Source organism: Ochotona princeps, chromosome 14 (assembly GCF_030435755.1).
Source record: "Ochotona princeps isolate mOchPri1 chromosome 14, mOchPri1.hap1, whole genome shotgun sequence".
NCBI lineage: Eukaryota > Metazoa > Chordata > Mammalia > Lagomorpha > Ochotonidae > Ochotona > Ochotona princeps.
This window is the reverse complement of record NC_080845.1, coordinates 2,069,041-2,092,100: the sequence shown is the minus strand read 5'-3', so window position 1 is coordinate 2,092,100 and position 23,060 is coordinate 2,069,041. Positions and strand designations below refer to the sequence as shown.

The 23,060-nt window shown below is 53.2% G+C and overlaps 1 protein-coding gene across 1 annotated transcript in view; it reads left to right on the top strand.

The window, feature by feature from the left end:
- Positions 1-990: 990 nt before the first annotated feature.
- CFAP77 (cilia and flagella associated protein 77) overlaps positions 991-23,060 on the top strand; it is a 117,969-nt gene continuing 95,899 nt past the window's right edge. Inside the window, exon 1 of the mRNA XM_004593674.2 lies at positions 991-1,220. Within this exon, the coding sequence (XP_004593731.2) occupies positions 1,026-1,220 (195 nt within the window). The 5' untranslated portion in view covers positions 991-1,025. The remainder of the gene's footprint in view (positions 1,221-23,060) is intronic.

Here is a 23,060-nt window from a genome sequence, read left to right as displayed (position 1 = left end):
GGGCATCTGGGCAGTGAACCAGTGGTGGATTAATAAATAAAGCCATCCACCCAGATGAGCCACTTTGCCTGTTGTTCTGCCACCTTAAAAATCACAAAAATCACCCCAGACATCCACATTGTTTGCATGGTGACAGACGTAGGTCAAATATGATATTTGAGAAAATGTCCAAATGACTCCTCCGATGTGGCAACTGGGAGGACTGGAAACCAGCACAAACTTCTATGGTGCACTTGCAATTTTTCTGTAGGTTTGATTTTTTTTTCAAGATAAAGAGTTGGGGAAGTGGATTTTAACCTTAATAAACCCAGAATCCCAAATGCCATCTCCAGACGTGCTGAGTTAGGCAGTGTAACTTGGGTAAAGTGTCTCTTCAATTTCTCTCCATCGTGTTGCAAAAAGTCGAGTCCCCTGGATCCCGTCCTGCTCAATCCTTTAACGGTGGAAAAACACAATCCGAGAGGGTGACTGGTTTGCAATCACTCACGTCTGGATTGCGGATTTCCATTTTGTCAGAAAACTTGGGGAGCAGAGAGAGCCAGGTGGCGGGGCAGGGAGTAGGCGGGGAGATGGGGTTTGGTGTCCTGGAATTGAAATAAAGGTAGTTGACGGTTTAGAGTTCTGTTGCTTTTAACCCAAGCAGCGATAACTCGGGTTTTCTCTGTAGACTTTTGAAAACTCCACAGGAGGAAAACCTCTGAAGCTGCGGGCGCCGGTTGGCGTCCCGTCGCCAAGGAGACGGAACGTCCCATTTTCCCCGCAGGGGTGGCCTTGATCTTCGCTCCTCTCCCAGTCTGCAGCGCCATGCCAGAAAGATGCTCCGAGGAACCAGCGGGGTTTCTGTCTCGCTTCGAGCGTCCTCTGCCCCGAACGGGTGTGGCGACGTGGGCGCAGCCCGCTCCGAGGGAGGCCGGGCATCCGCGGCCCTCCCCGGGGTGCCGGTGGTGCGGCCCGAGGCTCGTGGTCCGGCTTCCGGAGGCCGCTGCCGCCGGGACGTGAGGAAGCGCGCAGCCGAGGCCCTCAGGATGCCTGAGGCCGGGAGCGACGACCAGGACCTCATGAAATGGAAGAAGAAGAAGCCGCCGGTGCGCCGCACCGTTAGCCAGATCTGCCCGCCCCCTCGGCGGCCCCTGACGGTGGCCGACATCCGCCCGGGCATGGAGAACGAGAGGCTGGGGGTCGTGCGGGACTCCATGTTTCAGAACCCGCTCATCGTCAAGGTGAGCCTCGCCCACGCGTTCCGGTGTCCAGCGCCCGCACCGCCGCCCCGGGTCGGGCGTGTCGCCTAGCTGAGCCTCAGGGCCCTCGGCCCCTCATCCCCGAAGTGGGGTGATGAGGGCGCCCGCGAAGCGGAGGAGTGATGGGAGAGGGAGGAGCGGAGGCTTCCCACCGCGCGTCCGCGGCGCCGCCTTCGCCCCGCGTCCGTCCGGGCGGCCTCCGTGCGCTCCCGCCAACTTCACAGGTTCACTTCTGCCACAGTCCCACGAGGGAGAAAGGCGCGGATCTGCAGCGCAGGTGGTTCCTGGCCAGCGCCTGGCGTGGCACCGGCGTCCCTGCCCGGATCGCGCCAGGAAGGGCCAGCGGGCTGGGGCTGGGGACGCCGGGGGCGCCGGGCCGGACGCGAACTCTCCCGGCGCCGCTGGAGGGCAGTGCGCCTTTACAAATGGCGCGGCTTCCCGGACGCGCCGAGCGGATGGCGCAGGTGCGCGCCGGGGACCCGGCGGCGAGGACAGTGTCCAGAGGAGGTGGCTTCTGGACCCGAGTGTGGGTTTGGGGGCGGGAGGAAGTCTGCGTGGGTTCTCTTATTCTGTGCTGGAATGAGCTCAGTTAATTGGCTCCTGGGAAGACACCTGCTCTCTCTTCTTGCTTCCCCCCCGCCCGTGGAAGAGGGATGGTGTCGGGGTGGGGGCTATGAAGTGGGAGGATGGCCTCCCGACCCGGCGCCCTTCCTAAGCCGCCCTGCAGTGCCACTCCCCTGCCCTGGGGCGACGAGGTGTTTCCTGTTCTGAGGTCTAGGGGACATCCTCAGCCTCTGACTCTGCTTTGATATTGGGGCCACTCACTGCACTCCTGAGCGGGCCAGCTCTTCCCCAGGACCAAGTGACGAGTGTGTGGTAGTCACTCTCAAATAATGAGTGAGCGTGTGGTGCCCGCCTCAGGGGTGTTGGCACACACGTGCGGATTATACTATAGGGAGCGTAGGTGCGTGTGTCACACCGTGTCCGTGTCTGCGCTTTCCTCCCCGCTGGCGGTGTCCGGAACAGCGGCTGGCCGCTGGGTGGCACTAGCTCAACAGTTTCCCATTCCATCCTGGACTTGGGTCCCGGAGTCCGGGAGCGAGCGGACCGCCCCTGCCTGCACGTCTGCTGGGTGGGTGAGATGCCCGGTGGGATGGCCCTGGCCTTTGCTCAGCGTGCGGGGCTCACGGCGCTCGCGTGCTGCCCTGGCTGCGGAGGGAGCTTTGGGTTCTCTGCTCCTGCCTAGGGTGGCAGCTTTTCCCTCGGATTTCCCTTCCCAGGTTCTGGTAAGGCCCCAAGGTCCTTTCTGTAGCAGGTAAGACTGGATCCCACATTTCAGAACTTGCCACCTCCTGTACGATTTTCTTTAAAAACCCCTACAAACCAAAGTCGGCAGAGAAGTTGAGCTTGAAAAGAAAGCTTGACCACTGCTGTTTCTAGACCCTTCTTGGTAGGTGACTGCACCGAGGCCGCCACTGCGGGGCTTCTTGCTCCAGGGCCTGGCTGAGCCTGGTTTAAGAAGTCATGGTCACTGACTCCCAGCCCAGTGTGAATGTTTGTGTAAGAATTCTTATCTGAAAGACAGAATTACACAGCAAAGCATCTACCGTTTCATTCCCTAAATGGCCGCAACAGCTGGGACTGGGCCAGGCTGAAGCCAGGACACCCTCAGGGTCTCCCAGGTTGGGTGGCAGGGACCCAAGGCGTTTGGAGCATCATCTAATACTGCCCAAGTATGTTAGGAACAGATTGGAAGTGGAGCAGCCAGGGGACACAGATGTTGTAGGCGGTGGCTTAAGCTGCTAGGCCACAGTTCCCTCAGCCCAGCATTACTTTAGCCACTCAAAAAAAAAAAAAAAAAACCAAAAACAACAAAAATAGAATAATTTTTAGAAAAATTGAGATTTTTGGCTTTTAATACAAGAGGAGAATTGAAAGTGTTTAATGTTTTTAGCCTTGAAGCCATGCCCGTGTGTGTCCCCTGACGTTCCGTGGAGCTCGGCTTGTGGCTGTCTGCTTCGTGGCTTGTCGCAAAGCCTGGCTGGTGTCTGCCTCCTCCTGGCCGTGGGTGGCAAGGCTCAGCAGGACCGTGGTCGGCACGGGGAGGGTGACGGGGCTGTGTTGTGTTTGGGTGTTGTCTCGGTCTGAACCCAAACATGTACATTTCTGGTGGAAGAATCCAGCACCTTTGAAGCATTTATTCCAGCCCTCTGGGAGGGGGTGGCGGTTGCCCACAGTGTTTGCTCCAGTGAATGGGATTTTTTTTTTTCATTGAAAATGCAGAGACACCAAGTGAACAAACCCAACTGTGGTGTTTCACACCCCTGGAATTTACCAGGACGCATCCACATCACTTATTGAAGAGCTTGTCTGCCAGGTACCACTGAAACCGTGTGAACAGGGAGAAACTCAGAGATCCAAGTAGGGCTCAGCGGCTCCTTGCTTCACTTAAAACCCACCGAGCAAGTGACTTAATGACACTGATCAGGAGAAGGTGGCAGAGTTTGCCCTTAGCAAGGGCTGCTGCTCTGTTACGTGAAGGGACGTGCCGTTAGCCGGGCGCCTCTCTGGGTGGGAAGGATAAAATTAACCAGAGAGTGCACCAAGCCTCCTCCTGCCAGATTCTCGCTTCCCCGGGATTCTGGGACTCGACATGGAATCCTGCGACAATCGCCTTCAAGGCTGTTTCCCGGCACCTGTCACGGATGCACCCTTTCTGCCGTCGGAACTCAGCTGATAGCCTGTCAATACAATTATAGGGAGAGACTGCTGGGCTCGCTCTGCTGACAGCCCTGACTCTGCTGTCGCCCTGGAGAGGCGGCTCTGTTCAGGGCTCGGATGCCTCGACTTGAGCACACTTGCAAAGCGCAGACGATCACGGTGCCCCGATTTTTCCATAATTTATTGCTGACTTTGTTTTTTTTCTGTGGGTGTTTATGTCACAAAGAAGAAGTGCATGCATTTGTAAAGTTGAGTCATAGAAACACAGTGTTGGGGAGTTAGGGGGTGCAGAGAGAAGGTGACAGACAGAATCCCAGCCCAGCCGGGGGTGGGGTGGGCTGCTCTGATGTGGGAGTGGAAGGAGGGGGAGACTTGGGTCCCCTGCTCCCTGGGAGCTTTCGGATAGGAGATGTAATTAGTGAGTTGGGGAAGCCTTAGCTGGCATAGCAGCCAGCCAGAAGGAGCAGTCACAAGCTCGTCTGGTTCCAGCATCATTTCCTCCGTGTTCCTCCCATGGTGAACTTGATCGTGCCTCAGTACTTGTGGACGGCCAAGAGATACTTCCAGAAGGTTTACAAGACATAGTGCCATCTTGGAGAGCATAGGTTTTAGGATTCAGCCTTGCCCACCAAGAATTAACTGAAATATTTAGTTAGGGACCTGGGATCTGTGTCTTTGTGTAGCACTTGCCTCAAAAAACACTGTCAGGAAATGTTAACTCCTGTTATACACACACACACAGCAAGACAGGCAAGGTCATAGGCAGGCTTATGAGTGAATCACACTGCCCAGAAGCGGTCCTGAATGGGGCCAGGGCTTGGGGGAGCTTCATGAAGAAACAGACCTGGATGTGGGCCTTGAACAGGAGTGAGAGACAGTCAGCCCAAGGCGAGGAGCTGGGAGAGAAAGCCAGGCTCCCGAGGTACTGCACGCGCCTCAGTCCCCGCCAACTCCGGTTCTTGCTTCTAAGCCTCAGCATCTCGGCCAAGAATGTGGCAGTGATCATCACGAGGAAGCCTTTATTTAGAGCCGACGTGCTCCAAGTGGATGCACTACAAAGTGAGGCAGCTGTGCTGTGCTCGCGCATAGCTTCACGTTTCTGTCAAATCTTGGGCGTGAGCGCAGACCTGAGCGAGAGGGGTAGCAGGTGGACACAGCAGCCGTCCCAGCGCGGGTCAGTCTGCTTCTTAGGTTTGTGCACAGCGTGGAAACACAGCATGAGGCTTTTTCTGCGCAAGAGAATATGCCTCTGATTGTTCACATCCTTTTACGTTCAATTATGACATAATAGAAAAATGGAACGCATTGGAAGGGATTAAGAAATGTGCTTCCTGAGCTAATGGGCTGGTCTTAGCTGGTGGCTGGGCAGGTTCCATTTTTCTAAGGAGCGAGGTGGGCTTATCTATCCTTGCAACTCTCCTATTTTTCTTTTCCCTTCTTTTTAAAATCAAAGCCTCCCTCTTTCTAGCGCTGTCAGGTAGGTCCTTGTGGGGAGGGAGGCTGAAGCGGAGGAACTAAGCCCCCTGCCCAGCCCCTGGGGGCTCCTTCCACTGGCTTGTCTTCACCGCCTGGGGGCAGGTGCTCTGCTGGCAGAGCCGCCTTCCTCTTTGTCTCCCAGCAAAAGGGGTGCGCACACTTTGAAGCCTTAATGAGGCTCAGACCTCAGAGTGTGGGTGCTTCCCCCAGAACTCAGTTGCCTTCAGTAGACGGCAGAGTGCTGTGGTGCCAAGACTGGGTCCCGCAAGAATTCTGAGGCCTGGGTGAACAAGTTTAGTGGTGACTTTCAGCACCTTTTGGAGGGTTCCAGGCACAAGCATTATTATTCATTGTGTAATTCTGGCTGCTTTTTCCTTATTTGGAAGACCAAGTTGTGTTGACTTAGCACTGGCCCATGCAGACAGAATTTTGATACTGTTTTTTATTGAAAATATTTTCAGACTACTAAGGTTGCATGAACTGGAAGAAGACAAATAGATTTTTTTTAAAAATAAGCCACATCTTTATTTTTAAAATTTAACCACAAACTAAATCCAATTCAGTGCTGACGCCGGATCCCACCACAGTGTTTGCCATGCTTTGAGCTGCTAGGTTTGGGGTGTTAGTTCTGTGACTGCAAGAGTCTTGAACTTTTGGCAATGTGTCCCATGCAGCAGGGGGCTGAAGGCAGACACAGGACATGAAGGTCGGGCAAGCATATTCATGTGGACGCTGCTATGGCCACTGAGAACCGGGGTCTGTCCAATCCAGCCCCATCTCTTGCCCCTGCCCAGGACCCGGGGGGTGACTGCGAAAGACATGAGACAGACTAGCTGTTGCTATTATCTGTGCTTGCATTGGTTTAGTGTACCTTGTGATTGTCATGTCCTGCTTGTCAGACGGCTATCTTTGTAAAAATTAAAAAGATACCTTTGGGGAAGGATTCGCCCTGAAATGAGTTTCTCCGTGGAGTCTTTGTGCAAGCTCCTGAATCAGGCAAATGCAGGGAGGGATGGGGGGTGCCTGTTAAAAGGCTGCAGCCGTTGCTTACAGACAGGTGCTGCTGGTCCTGGCGGCTCTGAACCCGCAGCCGGCTCTGCCGAGAGCAAAGCCAGCGTGGTGGGGAGCCAGGCAGATCCATGCGTGAGCCCCACCGCAGCCCCCCACTCACTGTGCCACCCCTGAGATCACTGAACCCTTGGTGCCTCAGTTTCCTCCCTGGAAAATGAAGTGGTCGACACCTGAGCATGGGGGAGCCGTGAATATGCAGGGGGCACTTGAGGAAGCGAGCATTTGGTGTGGTTTCCATCATCATGGTGATAAGGGCTGTTCATGGAAAAGGTGTGTTATGCAAAACTATGTGTGGACTTCGATTTTTTTTTTTGGCACCAAAGCAAATTTTTTCTGTTTCCTAGAGTTTTAAAATTAATTTTATATATCTGAAAGGCAGAGAGACACTGAGATAGAGAGAAATATATCAGCAGGTTTGTTCCCCAAAAGCCCACAACAGCTTGGGGCTGCGTGGGGCCAAAGCCAGAAGCCCATGTGGGCAGCAGGGACCTAAGTACTTGAACCCAAGCGGTGCCTTAAGAGGAAGCTGCACGAAGAGGGAAAGCTGGGACTTGAACCCTGACATTCAGGTAAGGATACACAAGTCCCAATAGCATCTTCACCCCTGTGTTAAAATGCCCCACCCTAAGCTTACCTTGTCATTCTATGTTTCCACGAACGTTTGAAAGTACTTTTGTATTTGTATTCCTGTAAGCACCCTTATTGTTCACGTCACTTGGCTTTAAGTAAATGTTAAAAGCCCACAGTGTGAAAACTCTACTGAAGCTGTTACTCGCCCGCCAACCTGTCGCCCACCTCTTGTCTCCTCCTGTACCCTGGGACTGATGAGTGTGCCCTGGCTAAGGGCAAAAGCCTCCCCGTCGCTGGTGTCCATGCCATGCTTCCGCTCAAGCGTTCTGGGGGCAAGCAACTTGCCTTTCCTTCTCGCTAGAGTGTGAGTCCTAACTTTGCCTGCACTCCAACGTGGACGGGAGGATTGACAGAAATGAGATAGCAAATTCTGGGAAGAGACAACAACATTCTTTTTTTTGTTTGTTTGTTTGTTTGTTTGTTTTAATCTATTTTATTGTATTGTTGACAATCTTTACATAGTTAATTACAGTTAAAGAAAGAAAAAGAAAAAAAAAGGTTCAAGGGGATAGGGAAGTGGGTAATACTATTATGTCCATATTGTTTCCATCATGTATCTGAGGTAGACAACAACATTCTAAGATGAGGTGGGTGATGGTACATGTCTGGAGGAATTTTTGGTTGCTGCCACTGGGGAGGGAATGTTCCAGGAAGAAACCAGGGATGCCAGCCAACACACTGCAGCTCACAACATAGCATCCCCACCCGTGACCAGGAATGGCCTTGTCCCAAAGGCCAACGGTGCCAAGTCTGAGAAGCCTGAAGCAGACGTAGGTGCAGGGATGGGTCGGGAGCCACTTGCTGCAGTGCGCCCGTGACGCATGATTAAGTTTCTTCAAATCTCAGGATCGAGCCTGGCTGTTCATTGCTCTGCTGTATGTGGTTTGCTTCTGTTTTCCCTCTTGCATATGATTTATCATGAAAATTTATGTGAAAGGCAGAGTTAAATACAGAGAGGGGGAGAGAATCTTCCATCGGTTGGTTGCTCCTCCAATGGAATGACCAAGGCTTGGTGAGGTTGAAGCTAGGAGCCGGGAACTCCATCGGGTCCTGTATGAGTGGCAGGGAGCCACACGCTTGGGCCATCTGCTGCTGCTTTCCCAAGCACATTGGCAAGGAGCTGATTCAGTTCACTGGAGATTAAACCCACAGCCAACCAGAACCCACCTGAGAGCTTGTGTTCTCCTTGGTGCGGTGGAGCCCATAGATCCCCCCCCGGGCAGCAGAACAACTGTATCTTTTCACCCAACATTCCACAGCCCATCAGGGTTTGGTCAGCGGGCAGAAGCGTCAACATGGGTCCCAGCACAGGCGTGAGGGACCTGGGAAAGAACGGCAGAAAATGCAAGTCGAGCCAGAAAGGGGGTCTTTGGGTGTTCTTTCGGAAGCAGGCAATGCACATGTGGGAGAGCATTGCACTCTGGGAAGAATGTGATATGTTCAGGGATGTGGAGCAAAACCTTTGGCATCTGTCTGCATGAGTGAGATTGGCTTCTCGGACACTCTTTGGTTTTGAGGTGTGGTGGGAGCCAGAGCAGGTGCCCGGCGTGTGTGACCCACAGTAGCATTCCTGCCTCACGGCTGCTGCTGCTGCTGCTGCGTTAGAGCCTAAGCTCCAGGGAGCCAGAGCTCAGCACTCCGCAGAGAGAGGGGCACCCAGAAGGCATCAAGAGGGCTGCTCTTTCGACTCTGTGTTTCTGTTGAGGCAACTGGGAACTGCCCTGGAAGCTTTGATGGCCTGTTTGCTGGATGCCAGGGAGTGTGGCCTTGCCATGTTAAATGCCTTCTTTGTGTAGAACTGCATTCCTAGTTTCCATTTGCCTCCTAGGGGATGGTTAAGAAAAGAGAAGGTGGCTTTTCTGTTTGTTTTTGCTGAAGCTGCTAATGAATGCATCTGTGGAACAGGGCCATGAGCTCCCAGAGCTAAGAGGTTGTTTCTAGGGGCAGGCGTTTGATGTGGCAGCAAAGACACCACTCGGGACTCCCTCAGCTGGCATTGGAGAAGCTGACCCAAGTCCCACCCAGCTGCCCGCTTGGGCGCACCCCGCATGCGGCAGGTGGTGGCTCAAGTACTAGAGTCCCTGGCACCTACACAGAGGACCTGGGTAGAGTTCCAGCTTCCTGCCTTAACCCCTGACTGTTGCAGGTATTTAGGGAGTAAACCCACAGAGTGCTCTCTGTCTGTCTCTGTGCCTTTCAAATAAAACATGAAAGTGAAAACTGAGAAATGTTTTTAAATGCCTGGAGAGAAGTAAAGAAAACTTCCTGAGAAGTGGGTGGTATGCTCGGGCATAGGATGACTTTGCACAGGGAAACCTGCCAGAAGAAGTGACTAGAGGGCAGTGGGCAGGAGCGGTGTGCGGGTGTTTGGGGCTGTTGGGCAGCTGTGGGGTTGAGCTGCGGCAGCCAAATGGGTGGACAGCAGGTGGACAGGAGGGGGAGGGGGCACCTGGAGAGGGGCCGGCTGGCACACGGGGTTTTCAGTAGGAGTGGACAGAGAGATCTGGGAGTCTGTGAGTACCACGACGACAGGAGGAGGACTTGGGTGGGTTTGCTCACTGCTGTCCACAGCAGGCCCACCTGGGGGCTGCGCTGCAGGCATGGTGCCGAATCCGTGAACGCAGGGAAGCTGTTCTGGAGCACCAGGCTTGCCCTGGAAGAGCTCTTAAGCAGGTAGACACAGGCAGACCTCGATAAACACCCACAGCAAAGGAGGTAGTCACAGCCTCTGGTGGGGGTCTGTGCTCAGTGCCAAGGGCCACCCCAGCTGGGCGTGGGCATGGGGAGGCTGGGGACTGTCGGTCACACAGGCCCCATGGCTTGCACGGAATCTTTTTTTTTGAAAGTCAGAAAGTGATGCTGAGGGATTGCTTATCCCCTCCAAACGCCTACACAGCCAGAAAGGGGCCAAGCTGAAACTGGGCATATGGGAACTCACTCCTGTCTCCAGTGTCGGGTACCAGGAACACCTGCTGCCTCCCTGTGCGTTAGCAGGACGCTGGGATCAGAAGCAGCACTGGGACTTGAACCCAGGCTCTGTGATGTGGGAAGCAGGTATCTCACCAAGTACCAGCCCCTCATGCTGAGTATTAATGGGAAGTTTAGCAAGTGTGTGTGAGGAGCACAGAGGTTGAGTGCTAGGTGGGTCCAGATTGTGCCGGGGCCTGAGGCTTAGACAATTTAATATAAGGGTGGGCCCGAGGCTCAGCATTGAAGATGCCTGTATCCCATATTGGGGTGCCTGTTGTTCAAGTCCCACCTCTGTCTCCCCTGAGCCCACCCTCTACGTGCCCTTGAACCATTTGCCAAGTATGTGTTGCGAGCTCTTCCATGCCAGGCTGTGTGCTGCTGGGTCTCGGTGGACAACCCTGGAGCAGGCAGAGCCTGGAGAAGATGAACAGGAAGTTGAGTGTGAAGGAGTTCTGGGTGTGTGGAAGCAGGGTAGGGAGACCCCACCTGGTGCCTACGCTGCCTTCGGTGAGTGCTATGGGTCATGTTGTAGGGGAGATGTCCCCAGGCACAGTGGGAAGCCCTGAGCAGACCCGCTGCTCCGGGGATAGAGGGCAGGGTGTTTGCAGCTAAGGCAAGAGGAAGCCAAGTGCTGAGCCGAGGAAGTGCCGGAAGCAGAAGGCCATAGGCACCTGCAGGGGCCAGGAGAGGAGGATGAGGGAGGCAGAGAGCTGAGGGTTGAGAGACAAGTCCAGAAATCCGCCAGGGTCTGCCATGCCCACGTTTCATGTGCACTGGGGCGACAGCCGGCGGCCAAGATGGAGGCCTGCGGCCCAGCTGCCAGCTGCTGCCATTCTGCTGCTGGAACAGACCTGTGATTTTCATCCCGTCCTCCACCAGCCTGCACGTTTGGATGTGCGTCGTCGCTATGATGGTTTGGGGTTAGTGCCTGCGATTTGTTTACTTTTTGCAAGTTAAACAAGCCTGGATTGGAACCATTCTGTGTTTTTGCTGCTGATACGTTTGAGGAAGCGGCTGGAGCCATTGAGAAGGGTCCCTGAGGGCTGAGTGCTGGGCTTGGCGGCTGTCTCCAAGCCCTCATAAACTGCCACTGAAGATTTTGCTCTCTCTCTAGGCACCCAGTGGGTATAAATTCAGAGGTTTAAGCAGGTCTTTAAAAAAAACAACAACAAAAAAACAAGCTCCACTTCTAAGAGGCGTGCGCCTGCATGGTGTTTCTGAGAGCTCTATCTCTCAGGCAGCTCCCGTGCCTGCTTCTCCAGGCCGATCCCCCCAGGATCCCCTCGCAGGAATGTGGGAGTGCTTGCCCAGCTGGTAGCAGTCTGTGGAAATGCACCTGCTGACTTCCCAGGCCTCGTGCCAGCCTCTCATGCATCACCTCTCTGCATCTTGTCAAGAATCCCAAGAGCCAGCCTTGTGATTATTCTCATTTTATTTATTTTTTTAAGATTTATTTATTTTTATTAAGCAGATTTACAGAGAGAAGGACACAGAGAAATTTTCCATCTGCTAGTTTATTCCCCAAATGGCTGCAACAGTTGGAGCTGATCTGATTGGAGAGCAGGAGCCAGGAGCTTCTTCTGGGTCTCCTACTCATGTGCAGGGTCCCAAGACTTGGGCCGTCTTCTGCTGCTTTCCCAGGTCACAAGCAGGGAGCTAGATGGGAAGTGGAGCAGCCGGGACACAAACTGGCACCCATATGGGATGCTGATGCTTGAAGGTAGAAGCTTGTCCTGTTGAGCCATGGTGCTGGCCCCTTATCTTTTAAAGCAAGATTTATTTATTTGAAAGGCAGATTTACAGAGAGAGAGAAAGAGAGAGAGAGAGAGAGAAGTAGGAAGGGGTTAGATCTTCCGTCTACTGGCCCAGCTAGGCTGAAGCCAGGAGCTTCATCTAGATCTTCCAGGTCAGTGCAGGGCCGAGGACTCAGGTCATCTTGTGTGCTACCCCCAGCTGGATCAGCAGGGAGCTGAGTTGCACATGAGGCACCTGGGACGCGAACTGTTGTGCCTATGGGATGCTGCCAGGCAGGTGGCAGCTTGACCTGTTACTCCATAACACTATCCCTGTGTTGGCTTTCACGCTACAGGTGGGGAAGCCCAATGTTACTGAGGCTCCCACACAGCCCCGCATCACATTCAGGTGGGGCCGGGTTCCCAGCCAGACATGTGCCTCCATAGCCTGAAGTCAGAACCGCTGCCAATCCCAAAGTTTAGTGGCACCCGTGGCCACCTTTGGCCTTCTCCCCAGGGCCAGGTCTTGCTTGTACGTCCCCTCACTGCTGCGAGATCTGTGTTTTGAGCTCACAGGTGACACGTGCACATTGTCACCACAGGCAAGCGGCATGGCTGTGCTCCTTGCGAGCTGTGCGCCACACTGCGAGGACCCCTGTGTCCCCGTGGGAGGCGGAATCTTGTCCCTTGACACCCACGTCATCTGCGTCCACATGGAGCGGGTCAGTGCCGTCCAGATGGCTTTGTTGCCTAGCAGTGCACCTGCACGTGCGCCTAGGGGCAGCACAAGGCGGAAACCCACAGGGCCCGGGACGGGGACGTGGTGCAGAAGTGTTGAAGGGTTAGGAGGAAAGGGGGAACCCCACGACCTCAACTGGTCCAGAGTGACTGGAGGGCCCGAAGGAGGAGGGAGGGCATTTTAGATGTAGCCACAGGCCAAGTCTGGAGGGACTGTGACTTGAAGAAGCAGATGCTGAGAGGTCCCTGGGAGAGGGTGCCTGGAGAGTCTGACTGGAGTTTGGAGAAGAGACAGCACTCCAGGAGGAGAGGAGTTCAGGAAAGGCATGCACCTGCCGGTCCGTGGGCAGTCAGGGGGGCGGGGGCGGGAGGGGGGAATTAGGACGGCACCACCCAGGCCCCCCCCAACCACCAAAGGGCTCAGCCTTTCCAAGGGAAAGATCCCCCTGCTTCCTCATCCACCGGGGATGGGGGAGGCCCTTCTTCTCCCAGCCTCCCTAATCAGAGTGAGGAAATTGTTATCAGATTAGCGCCAGCAATGAAAAGCACAGTCCAGCTCACCCTCCCAGTTAGTTAGCATTTAGATAGCCTGGGACAGGGGCCCACACAATAGGCATCAAAGCCCAGCTCAGGGCAGCGGGAGGGATTAATTTCTTTAACCAACAGGCCTGATCTGGCCTAACTCATTACCCTGCCTTGTCAGTGTGGATGTTCGATGCGATTGAAGATTATACCATTTAGGCCTCTCCCTTGTATTCTGCCCAGACCGGGCTGTTGAATCGCACATTCTTGCGCAGCCCCCGTCAATACTCAGCGGCCTGAGGTTCTAATTCTGCTTCATTTAAACTTCATCAACTTTTCCAATCAAGTGGAAGGATCCGAAATAGGCTCTGTGAGCAGAGAGGCTGGGTTTCCTTTGTCAGGTAATTTATTCTGTCTCTTTGCTTTTTCTCTCTCCAGCCTCGTTCCCCAATCCCCTCTCTCAATGCCGCCCCCCAGCCCCTTATCCGGGTGCTGAAAATGAGATTACAGTATTTAAATGACTATGGTAATCAACCTAGGGACCTGGAGCTGAGATTGAGGTTAATTTTTCTTAGCAGAACAAAGGAGCGTGCTGCCTTTGGGGACACCAAGGTGCGATCTGGGTGTCCTGCTTATGTCACCCCCCCCCCCGCCGACCCCCTCTCTGAAACTGCAGTTTTAGGCGTTGTTTCTTTTCCCGACCAGGCACCGAGTGTGACTTTGAAAGGCAGTGGCCCCTGAGACGGGAAGTGGAGCAATGAGTTGATCTACAGCCAATGGGCCTTCAAACAGCAATCTTAATAGGGGGAAAAAAAAGCCACTTACCCGATATGAGTACACATCTAATGAAAGGGTGATCATTTACCTTATTTATTTTTAAGCACACAGCGAATAATTTCCCACTGTGTCACAACTGGTAATTACAGCCACATGGTGCACCCATAAACTTGGGAGTGGAGAGGCCCTGTCATTCAGGGCCAGACAGTGGCCTCCTGTCCCTGCCCTCCCTCCTCCCCTCTCTCCCCACCCTCTCCTCCTCGGCAGCTTTTGTCACTATGAAAGTTGCGATTTTTGTCATGTTTGGGCTTATTGGAAACAGGGAAAGTGACACAGAAAGAACTTGTCGGCTTGTTACCTAAGCTGGCCGGAGAGTCTGCCAGGATCCCCACCCCCCTCCCTGGTACTCGCCTCCAGCTTCTAAAAGCCAGAGGTTCAAAACCTGTGCCTCTCTTTGTCCCTGCTATCTTGTCAGGGCTGTTTTACATGCTGCCTCTCAATGTTATCTTTTATTTGTGTTGAGAGAGAAAGTTATCTTTTATTTGTGTTGAGAGAGAGAGAAAGAGGGCTTGACGAGTTTCATATACAGTGCTCATTTGGCAAGGCAGGTTTTTCATAGTGATTTTGAGTGAGGAAATGAAACTATCTTTCAAGCGGGCACACAGCATCATGTTTGGACAGGCTTATTATGAGGTGGAGGGCCACAGAACATCATTTCCTTGCAGGATTTGGAAAAGTCAAATACATTTTTTTTTCTAGAGCTGATTTTGGTTTTTGCATACCATTCTCTTAAGGGGGAAGCCGAGGTTCTCCCCCGGAGGGAGCCTGAAGTTAGCCACCCCCCAACAAGTCATTTCAGGGCTGGTAGACCTGGATCCTCCCCGGTATCGTAATGGCTTGATCGCAGATTTCTTACACTGTGGGTGAATTTCCGACAGTCATCCCCATTTGTACTGCAAAAAAGTTAATAACCAGTTTGGGTGGAGGCTGTGGCCACCCTGTCCGTGGGGTCCTTCAGTCCCAGACTCCCTGTTGACCTCAGAAAACAAACAAACGACAAAATGACTAGCTCAGTGCCTCCCCTTCCCCAAGCCACCAAATTCCTTTGGGGCAGCGGTTTATGGTGACATTTTTCTTTCTTAAAGCAAATATTGACTCACCACGGGGAAATTAAAACTCCATTAGGTGCTGCTACACTGTAGAGCAGGCTGCATTACAGCAGTCAAGCCACTGTTAATTGGTCTCTTTCCCAGGAATAATTCAGGGAGGGCAGCGGGAAAGGGGAAGCAGAAGATGGATCTGAACAATAATTTCCTAGAGCGACACCATCTAAATCAGCAAAGGTGATCACTCCGCGCCTATTAATCTAAATATGAAGGTGGCACTGCCTGGTAATCGGATGAATTTATCAATCTAAAAAGCCTGCCAGTGAGTTACAGCCAGGCTTGGGGAGAGGACGTTTTAAGACGCAGGTGGGCCAGGCTCTGCCCGGGCTCAGTGACGGAGACCGGCTTCCCTGGAGCCCCAGGGCCCCCAGTTCTTGTGTCCCAGGGCCCTTCCTCCCTGCTCTTTGGGCTGTCCTCTGCCACCGCTTCACCATGAATGGCCTGCTTTGCCAACCTTTGCTTCGCCCTGAGGACTCCCATGGACCCCATCCAGCCTCCTTCCTGTGTATGCCCGCCCTTGGTGTCCCTGCAGCTTGAAAGCTGGTGTGGAGGGGCAGGCATTTGGTATAGTGACTGAGACACCTGTTGCGATGCCTAAATCCCATAGTAGAACCCCCTGGGTTCAAATCCTGGCTCTACTCCTAATTCTAGCTTCCTGCTAATGCTCAAGGAGGAGGGTCCCCGTTGCTTTGGTGGGGGAGACCCAGACTGAGTTCCTGGCTTCAGTGTGGACATTTGGGACGTGCCTTTTCTCTGTCTTGTCTCTCTCTGTGTCTCTGCTTGCAGATACCACCTTCAGGGTGTTTCTGCCTTTGGGTCCTAGGCCATTCTCTCTGTCTGAATGTCCGTACACAAACTTCCCCTAGTTATAAGGAACTAGTAAGTGTTGGATTAGGGGCTCACCCTGCTGCAGTACGACCTCGTACAAAGGTACTCTTAGCTGTTCATGGAGTGTGGAATTCAAAGATAAGTTTATAGGAGAGGCAGGCCATGCCATTTTGAGCTGCAGCAGCCACCAGCACATGTGAGACACAGGGAGAGGGGGTGCGAGCGAGGTAGAGGAGCTATGGAGACCTGCTGGTGAGCGTGAGAGCTGGGACTAGGGGAGGACCAGGCTAGGCAGGGCAACAACACCCGTTGGGCTGCATGTGAACTGAGTTAGGGGAGAGCCAGGCTGGGCTAAGTGACTGTATCCGCGGGTGCTGGCATGAGCCAGAGTAAGGACAGGCTGGTCAGACTTTGCTGCAGTATCAGCTGGCAAGTGCTGGGACTGGGGGAAAATCCTGCCAGGCTAGACTGCAGTACCACCTGGAAAGTACAAGATCCAGGGCTGGGAGTGGGCCCATAGGGAAACTGTGGGCACCTCTCTGATGGACTGCAGCTCCCACGGGTGAGCATGAGAACCAGGACGGGGTGGGCCTGGCTGGACAGGTGGCAGTATGAGTATGGGCTGGAGGATGGAGCTGATTGGGTTGAGTTAGGCTTCAACACCAAATGATGTGTATGAGAGCTGAATGGGATGTGGGGCAGTCTGGACCAGTCCACTGCACATGCTGGCAGGCCCAGCAACCAGAGCTGAGGGCCAGCCTAGTGGAGGTTACTGGGGGTTGCTCTGACTGGGCTGCAGCTCTCGATGGTGTACGTGAGAGCCAGGTGTGTGGTGGGCAGGGTTGGACTGGGCCGCAGCATCCATTGGTTTGCATAGGAGACGGGGCTGGAGACAGAACTGATCTAGCAATTACAGCTGTCAGTGTGTGTGGGCTGATGTGGGTGACGGAATAAGCTGGACCCTGTACAGGTGAGTACATGCTAGAGTCAGATCTGGGGTCACCTCAGACTAGATTTTTTAGAGGGCCCCCCAACTAAACTTCTGGACTCAAAACTCCAACCGTGGGGAGTAGCAGGACCTGTATTCTGATAGTGAGTGCATATGTGTAAATGGGCCTCCTCAGTTACTGAAGCAGGAGCAGTGGACAGCATACCCAGATGCACATGGAGGATATGGCAGTCCGTTGGAGCCTGCAGAGGACGTCTGGTACCATGGCAGAGGAAGGAGGGCAGAACAAATTGATTAACTACCCCAGTGAAGCTTGACAGCAAATTTCTGGGAGAAGGGAGACTCTGGGGTGGACTGTGCCAGCCAGTGGGCCTTGGAGGGATTTCCTCATTCTTGGATCGGCAAGATCGGCAGCATATCAGAGCCGGAGACCCTGGGGTGACGTCGGGTGGCTGTTCCCCATCCCCGGTGCTGACACGGGTGGGAGGTTGGTGCGGCTTCTCCTTGTGTTCCCCTCCTTCCTCCAGATACAGGAAGAAGAGAAAGAAAATGTCGAAATAATGCTCTCACCCACTCTCCCGGATTCTTTGACCCTTCCCACCCTAATCAACTATGTAAACATCATCAAAAATTAAAAAAAATGCACCCTTATAAAAAAAAATAGAAAAGTTTATGAGGCGAGTGCTGCGGTGTAGTAGGCTAAGTGTCCACCTGTGGTGCTGGAATCCACCTGGGCACTGGTTTGAGTCCCAGCTGCTCCACTTCTGATCCAGCTCCCTGATACCAGGGAAAGTAGAATATAGTGGCCCAGGGCCTTGGGCCCTGCAGTCATGTAGGAGACCCAGAGGAGACTCCTGGCTCCTGGCTTTGTATTGGCTCAGTTTTGGACATTGTGGCCGCTTGCGGAGTGAGCCAGAAATGGAAGATCTAGTTCTCTTTCTGTCCCTCTTGTAAATCTGCCTTTCAAGTAAAAAAAATAAATCTTTGGAAAATCTTTAAAAATTTGTCCATTTTGGTGCAAAAAAAATTTCAAAATCTATGTCTAAGGAAGATCTTCAGAAAGTTCATGAAAAATATATTTTGAAAAGCATGCATGAGTTTGAATTTTTTGGTACAGAAATAGACTTTATCTTTTAATTCCAGTTTTCCATGAATATTTTGAAGTACCCCTGTTAATGAGTTATTCTGGCATTGGCCCCTAAGCTCATATTCTAAGGTAGGGGGAGTTAGGATCTCAACATGCAATTTTTTTGTGGGTGCATTTGAACCCTAGCCTGTTCCATCAAGCCCATGCCTTTGTCTGCTGCGCATTACACTGCTGGCGGTGCGGTTCCTTCCAACACTGCTGGGTGCAGAAGTTGTCACCATGGCTCTGGGTCCTGAGACTGGGGCGCACAGTCAGGACACAGCCAGGGAACTAGGTACCTGCTGTGTAGACATTCCTGTCGCCTGGGGAAGAGGCTGTGAGGGGACTGGTCCGTCACCATCTGATAAACAGCCCCTCCCACACACACCCAGATTGGTCAGTGTTGGGCCAGGCCATCCCCCCACAATGGCCTCCTTCTGTCCCACTTACTGGACAGTGCTGGTCTGAGATCTGCGGCTGTGTCCAGCGTGACAAGGTCACCACTGAGTGGCGTCTTCTGTGTTGAACTTGAGGCCTCTGTCCTGCTGAAGGCTGTGGAGGTGGTGAACTTTTAGAGCTCATGACAAAGCTGCTGTGTGTCTGTGTCCTCCCGGCTGCTTGGGCTTTCACTCATCTGCAGCTCTCAAGTGGCCCTAGCTTGGGTCCCCCATCCCTTGAGGGCAGGCTCTGCAACCTCCTTTTTTCTCCCACAAAGCTATTCATTTACCCATCAGTCCATCCATCCACCCACTATTTTAGTCCAGATACCTTATGGAATCCCAAGTGTTGAGCACTGGTCTGTGATTAAGAAGATAGTGGTGAGTGAACATTTACATGTTTGTTGCACTTGTGAAACTTTGCTATCTAATCATGTCGGTGAATCAAAGAATCACAAGTTTAAAACACTTGATGTGATGTGCTAAGATATCTCTTAAAGGATGAATGTTACTTATTGTATTATTTTTATTATTTTGAGAGGCAGAGGGACAGGGAGAAAGAGATCTTCTAACACTTGGTTCAGCTCTCAAATGCCTACGACCACTGGGAGACTGGGCCAGGGTCAAGGCAGGAACCTGGAACTCAATCCAGTTCTCCTGCATGAGTGACAGGAGCCCGTGTACTTGGGTTATCACCTGTTGCCTTCCCCAGGTCTACTAGCAGGAGGCTGGTGAGCAGTGGAGGAGTCAGGACTTGAACTAGGCAGGGTGGGCTGTGGGCACTGTAACCACAGCAGTGGCTGCACCAGACGCCACGCCCAGAAATCACAGCCTCTGAAACAACTGTCCTCCGTCCGTCCGCCGTATGAACTCTGTGTCTTTGGGAGGAGTTTTGCCCTTTGCTTTCTCTCGTCCATGGCGTTTCCCATTTGTCAGGTGTGTGGCTGCTGTTGGCTGCCATTTATCTGGGATGTTTCTGCTCCCTCACTGTGCCTACCCCTGGGAAGGTGGTGTGGATTTGTGATCTTACTCCTGGGAATAAAGAGCTTCCCGTGGGTGATTTCCTCTCTCGTGTCTGTTCTCTCCGCTGTAGCCTGGCTGCAGGTGCCTCTGGTGTCTTCACACCTTCGAGGGGCGACTCTCCGTCCACCTGATCACCCCACCAGCAGCTCATGATCGCCGCTGCCTGGGGCCTGCCACCTTGATCTGGACGTGGCACCGTCTACACCGTCGCTCTCCACCTCCGCTCTTCCCTGCCCCACACCCCAGGCTTCCTGACCTTCACTCCTCTGCACGCTTCTCTCACTTTACCTTTTAGGCGTCTACTTTCCATCATTCAGAACTTTCCCAAAATGTTCCTGACGCCCTTGTAGCGCTCTCTTGCTTGATCACGACGTTTGGATGTTGTGTCTCCTACCCTTCCATGGTGATCCAGGAGGTGGCAAGGCAGACGCCCATGCCAAGGTCCTCTAAGCTGACCCCACCTTTGCCTTTTTCCTCCCTAAGATTTGGTGAAAAGAAAATCTCGCAATGAACGAGTAATGGCTGCTCTCAGCCGGAGTCTAAGGACAACTGAGTGGCAACACATCCGCCCCCTTTCCCTGGCGACTAGAGCTGCCCCTTGCCACTTGGAAACTGGAAAGCCTCCTGTTTGTCAGGATCCAAGCAAGAGCCCCTGGGTCCCAGACACTGCTGAGTTGATCCAAAGCCAGGAGCCAGGAGCTTCTTCCAGGTCTTCCGTGCAGGTGCAGGGTCCCAAGGCTTTGGGCCGTCCTCTACTGCTTTCCCAGGACACAAGCAGGGAGCTTCATCGGAAGTGGAGTGGCCGGGACTTGAACTGTCACCCATATGGGATGCTGGTACCATAAGCTGAAGACCACACTAACCACACTAGCCTCTGCTTTTCCCCTCCTTCCCTCCCTTCCTTCCTTCCTTCCTTCCTTCCTTCCTTCCTTCCTTCCTTCCTTCCTTCCTTCCTTCCTTCCTTCCTTCTAGATTCACTTATTTATTGATTTGAAAGTCAGACTGACAGAACGGGGAAAGAGTTTCTCCATGCACTGGTTCACTGCCCAGATGGCCACAGTGACGAAGGCTGGGCCAAGCCACGGGATGCAGGCACTCCGTCCAGGTCTCTGACCTGTGTGACAGATGCCCAAATACTTGGCCCACCTTCTGTTGCCTTCCCAGGTACATTATCAGGTAGCTGTATGGGAAGTAGAACAGGAGCTCTGACGTGGGATGCCGTCATTGCAAGTGGCTGGTTAACACACTGTGCCACGGCACAGCCAGCCCCGCCCCCGTCACTGAATCAAAAATAGGGAGACTGATGTGAATTCATGTATTAGAATTTCTCGTTCTTTACAAGAATGTCTCAGGACAGGATGAGGTAGAAGTGTGTTTGGGTTTGGGGTCGGGTAAGAGATCTGGAAGAAAATTGTGGCTCTAAGGGGCAAAATGGGGTCCCTAAGCGACAGTTAGAAGAATTGGAGGGCTTCAGATGGGGAGGGATGGACAGCTGTGCACCCCGTTTGGAGACAGCTTGCCAGTGGTGCTGGGAGCCAGACCCCCACACAGACCCAGACGTGAACCTGGACTTGGATACATCTGTGTCCTGACCCTCCTGCTGCTGTCTGCTCTCCACACAGCCTCAGGCAGCTGGCCTCGCCTGCCCAGGCCTCAGTTCCTGTCAGTTAAAGAGGGCTGATCACGTCCCTACCTGGGGGGGTTGTTGTAGAGATGAAATGAGGTAAATGCATGCCAGGAGCTAAGTGCAAGGCTTGCAAAGGAATGAGAAACAAGTCAGTGACAAGCGCCCTGGTTCTTGCTGGCACGGGCCTCCCTCCAGCCTGGGAGCTCACGGTCCTTGTGTGAAACACTGAGGCCTTTGCATGGCGCCTAGGCACACCCTCATGCGTACTGTCAGTCCTCCCTCAGCTCATTATAGGACCAGATACAATGGCAATGCTGTGCAAGTGGCTGTTCTGTTATATTGTTTAGGGGGTGATAGCAGGAAAATGTCTGGTAGATTTCCTACCAGCACGATTCCCTGCCACCTCGCCCCAGCTATTTGATCTTTGCTAGCCCTGGTCAGTTGGCTGGGTAGGCCTGGAACCCCTCACTCTGGAAAGGTAGTCGCGTCCTCTTTCTCGACTGGGCTTCCCAGGGGACTGTGGGGACTGTGGTACCTGACCTGCTCATCCTTCTTTGGGGATAGACACTCAAGTGGCATAGAATGGCCACCAGCCTGTGGACAGGCTATTTCCTGCATGAGCTGTCCCTCCTCTGCCCTCTGCCACTTCCTCCTGGCTTGGTGTGGCCATTCCTCTTTTTTTTTTTTTCTATTAAAAATAGAAAACGTATTTGAAAGGCAGAGTAAACAGAGAGAAAGGAAAAGGCAGAGAGATTTTCTGTTTGTTGCTTCACTCCCCAAATGGCCTCGATAATCAAGGGTGGGCAACGCCAAAGCTGCAGGGATGCAGGGGCCTCTGCTGTCTTCCCAGGTGCTTTGGCAGGGAGCTGGATGGGAAGTGAAGCAGTCAGGAGTCAAACCGGCACGCCTTTGGGATGCTGGTGCTGTGGGCAGTGGCTTAACCTGCCATGTCACAGTACTGGTCCCATTCAGTCCTCCTTTAAAATCAGCTCTTAGTCCCTTCTGGAAACCCTTCGTGTTCCTGGGCCCACTTTCAGTCATGGTCTGGGTACCCCCTTGGGCTTGGTAATATCTGGTGTGTGTTTCCATCATGGCTTTGACCATGGTGGGGACTGTCTGTCTTGTGGGCTCTGGGAGGGCAGGCCCAGTTCATCCCGTCATTCCCAGGGCCTGTGGTGTTCGGCATAACGTAGGTGCTCTGTAAGTCCGTGCCGAGCGAGTGAATAAATAAACAGTTTAATGAGTACCTGGGAGACATTTTCCTGGTAAGGAGGAACCTTGGCATTGCTTGAACGCCTAGATTTATTTCCAATTCAAACTTAAGACACTTTCATTTCCAAACTTTAACATGGACTCTCTCAGTGGGTTGAGAAAGAGCCACAGGCACAGGTGGCTTGTGGCGAGTTTGCAGCCTGACCCTATGGAGAAGCAGAGCCTGGGGCGTGCAGCTCGGGGTGATGCAGACCCCTAGGGCTGAGTCCAGGGTGACACACTCTGTGTATGGGGGAAGGAGGACCATGGTTCTAGATGGCCTTTGGAAACCCTGCTCGCGTAGGCGTGGCCGTCCCATGAGAACCATCCTGCCCGGGCAGCTTGGAGCACAAAAGAGAGGGACACATGGCCAGCCGCAAGCACGAAAGGGCCCTTGTGTGACGGGTTATTGAGCTGTTTGATAAAGCCCAATATTACGCTTGGATTACACTTGAATGCACCGAGAAAAGACATTGTTCAAAGACACTGAGCTTGGCCTCGTGGCTCCCTGTTCTGCTGTTGCCCCTGGGGTGCCAGCATGGGTTGTCGTGATCCGGTTTGTGTTTGTAAGCTGACAGCGGGGCGGGACACAACACAGGGAAGACTTCCAACCCTGCTAATTAAAATCCTTCCTCTCCCCGCCAAGGCTGAGGAGACACTGAGAGCGGGCTAACGGAAAGGCTGCCTCCAGCTTGCCCACATGTTGTATTTATTTACTTAATGCTGTGACTTGCATTTTGGGGTTCCAGGAGATGACAGAGGTAGAGAGAGGTTTCT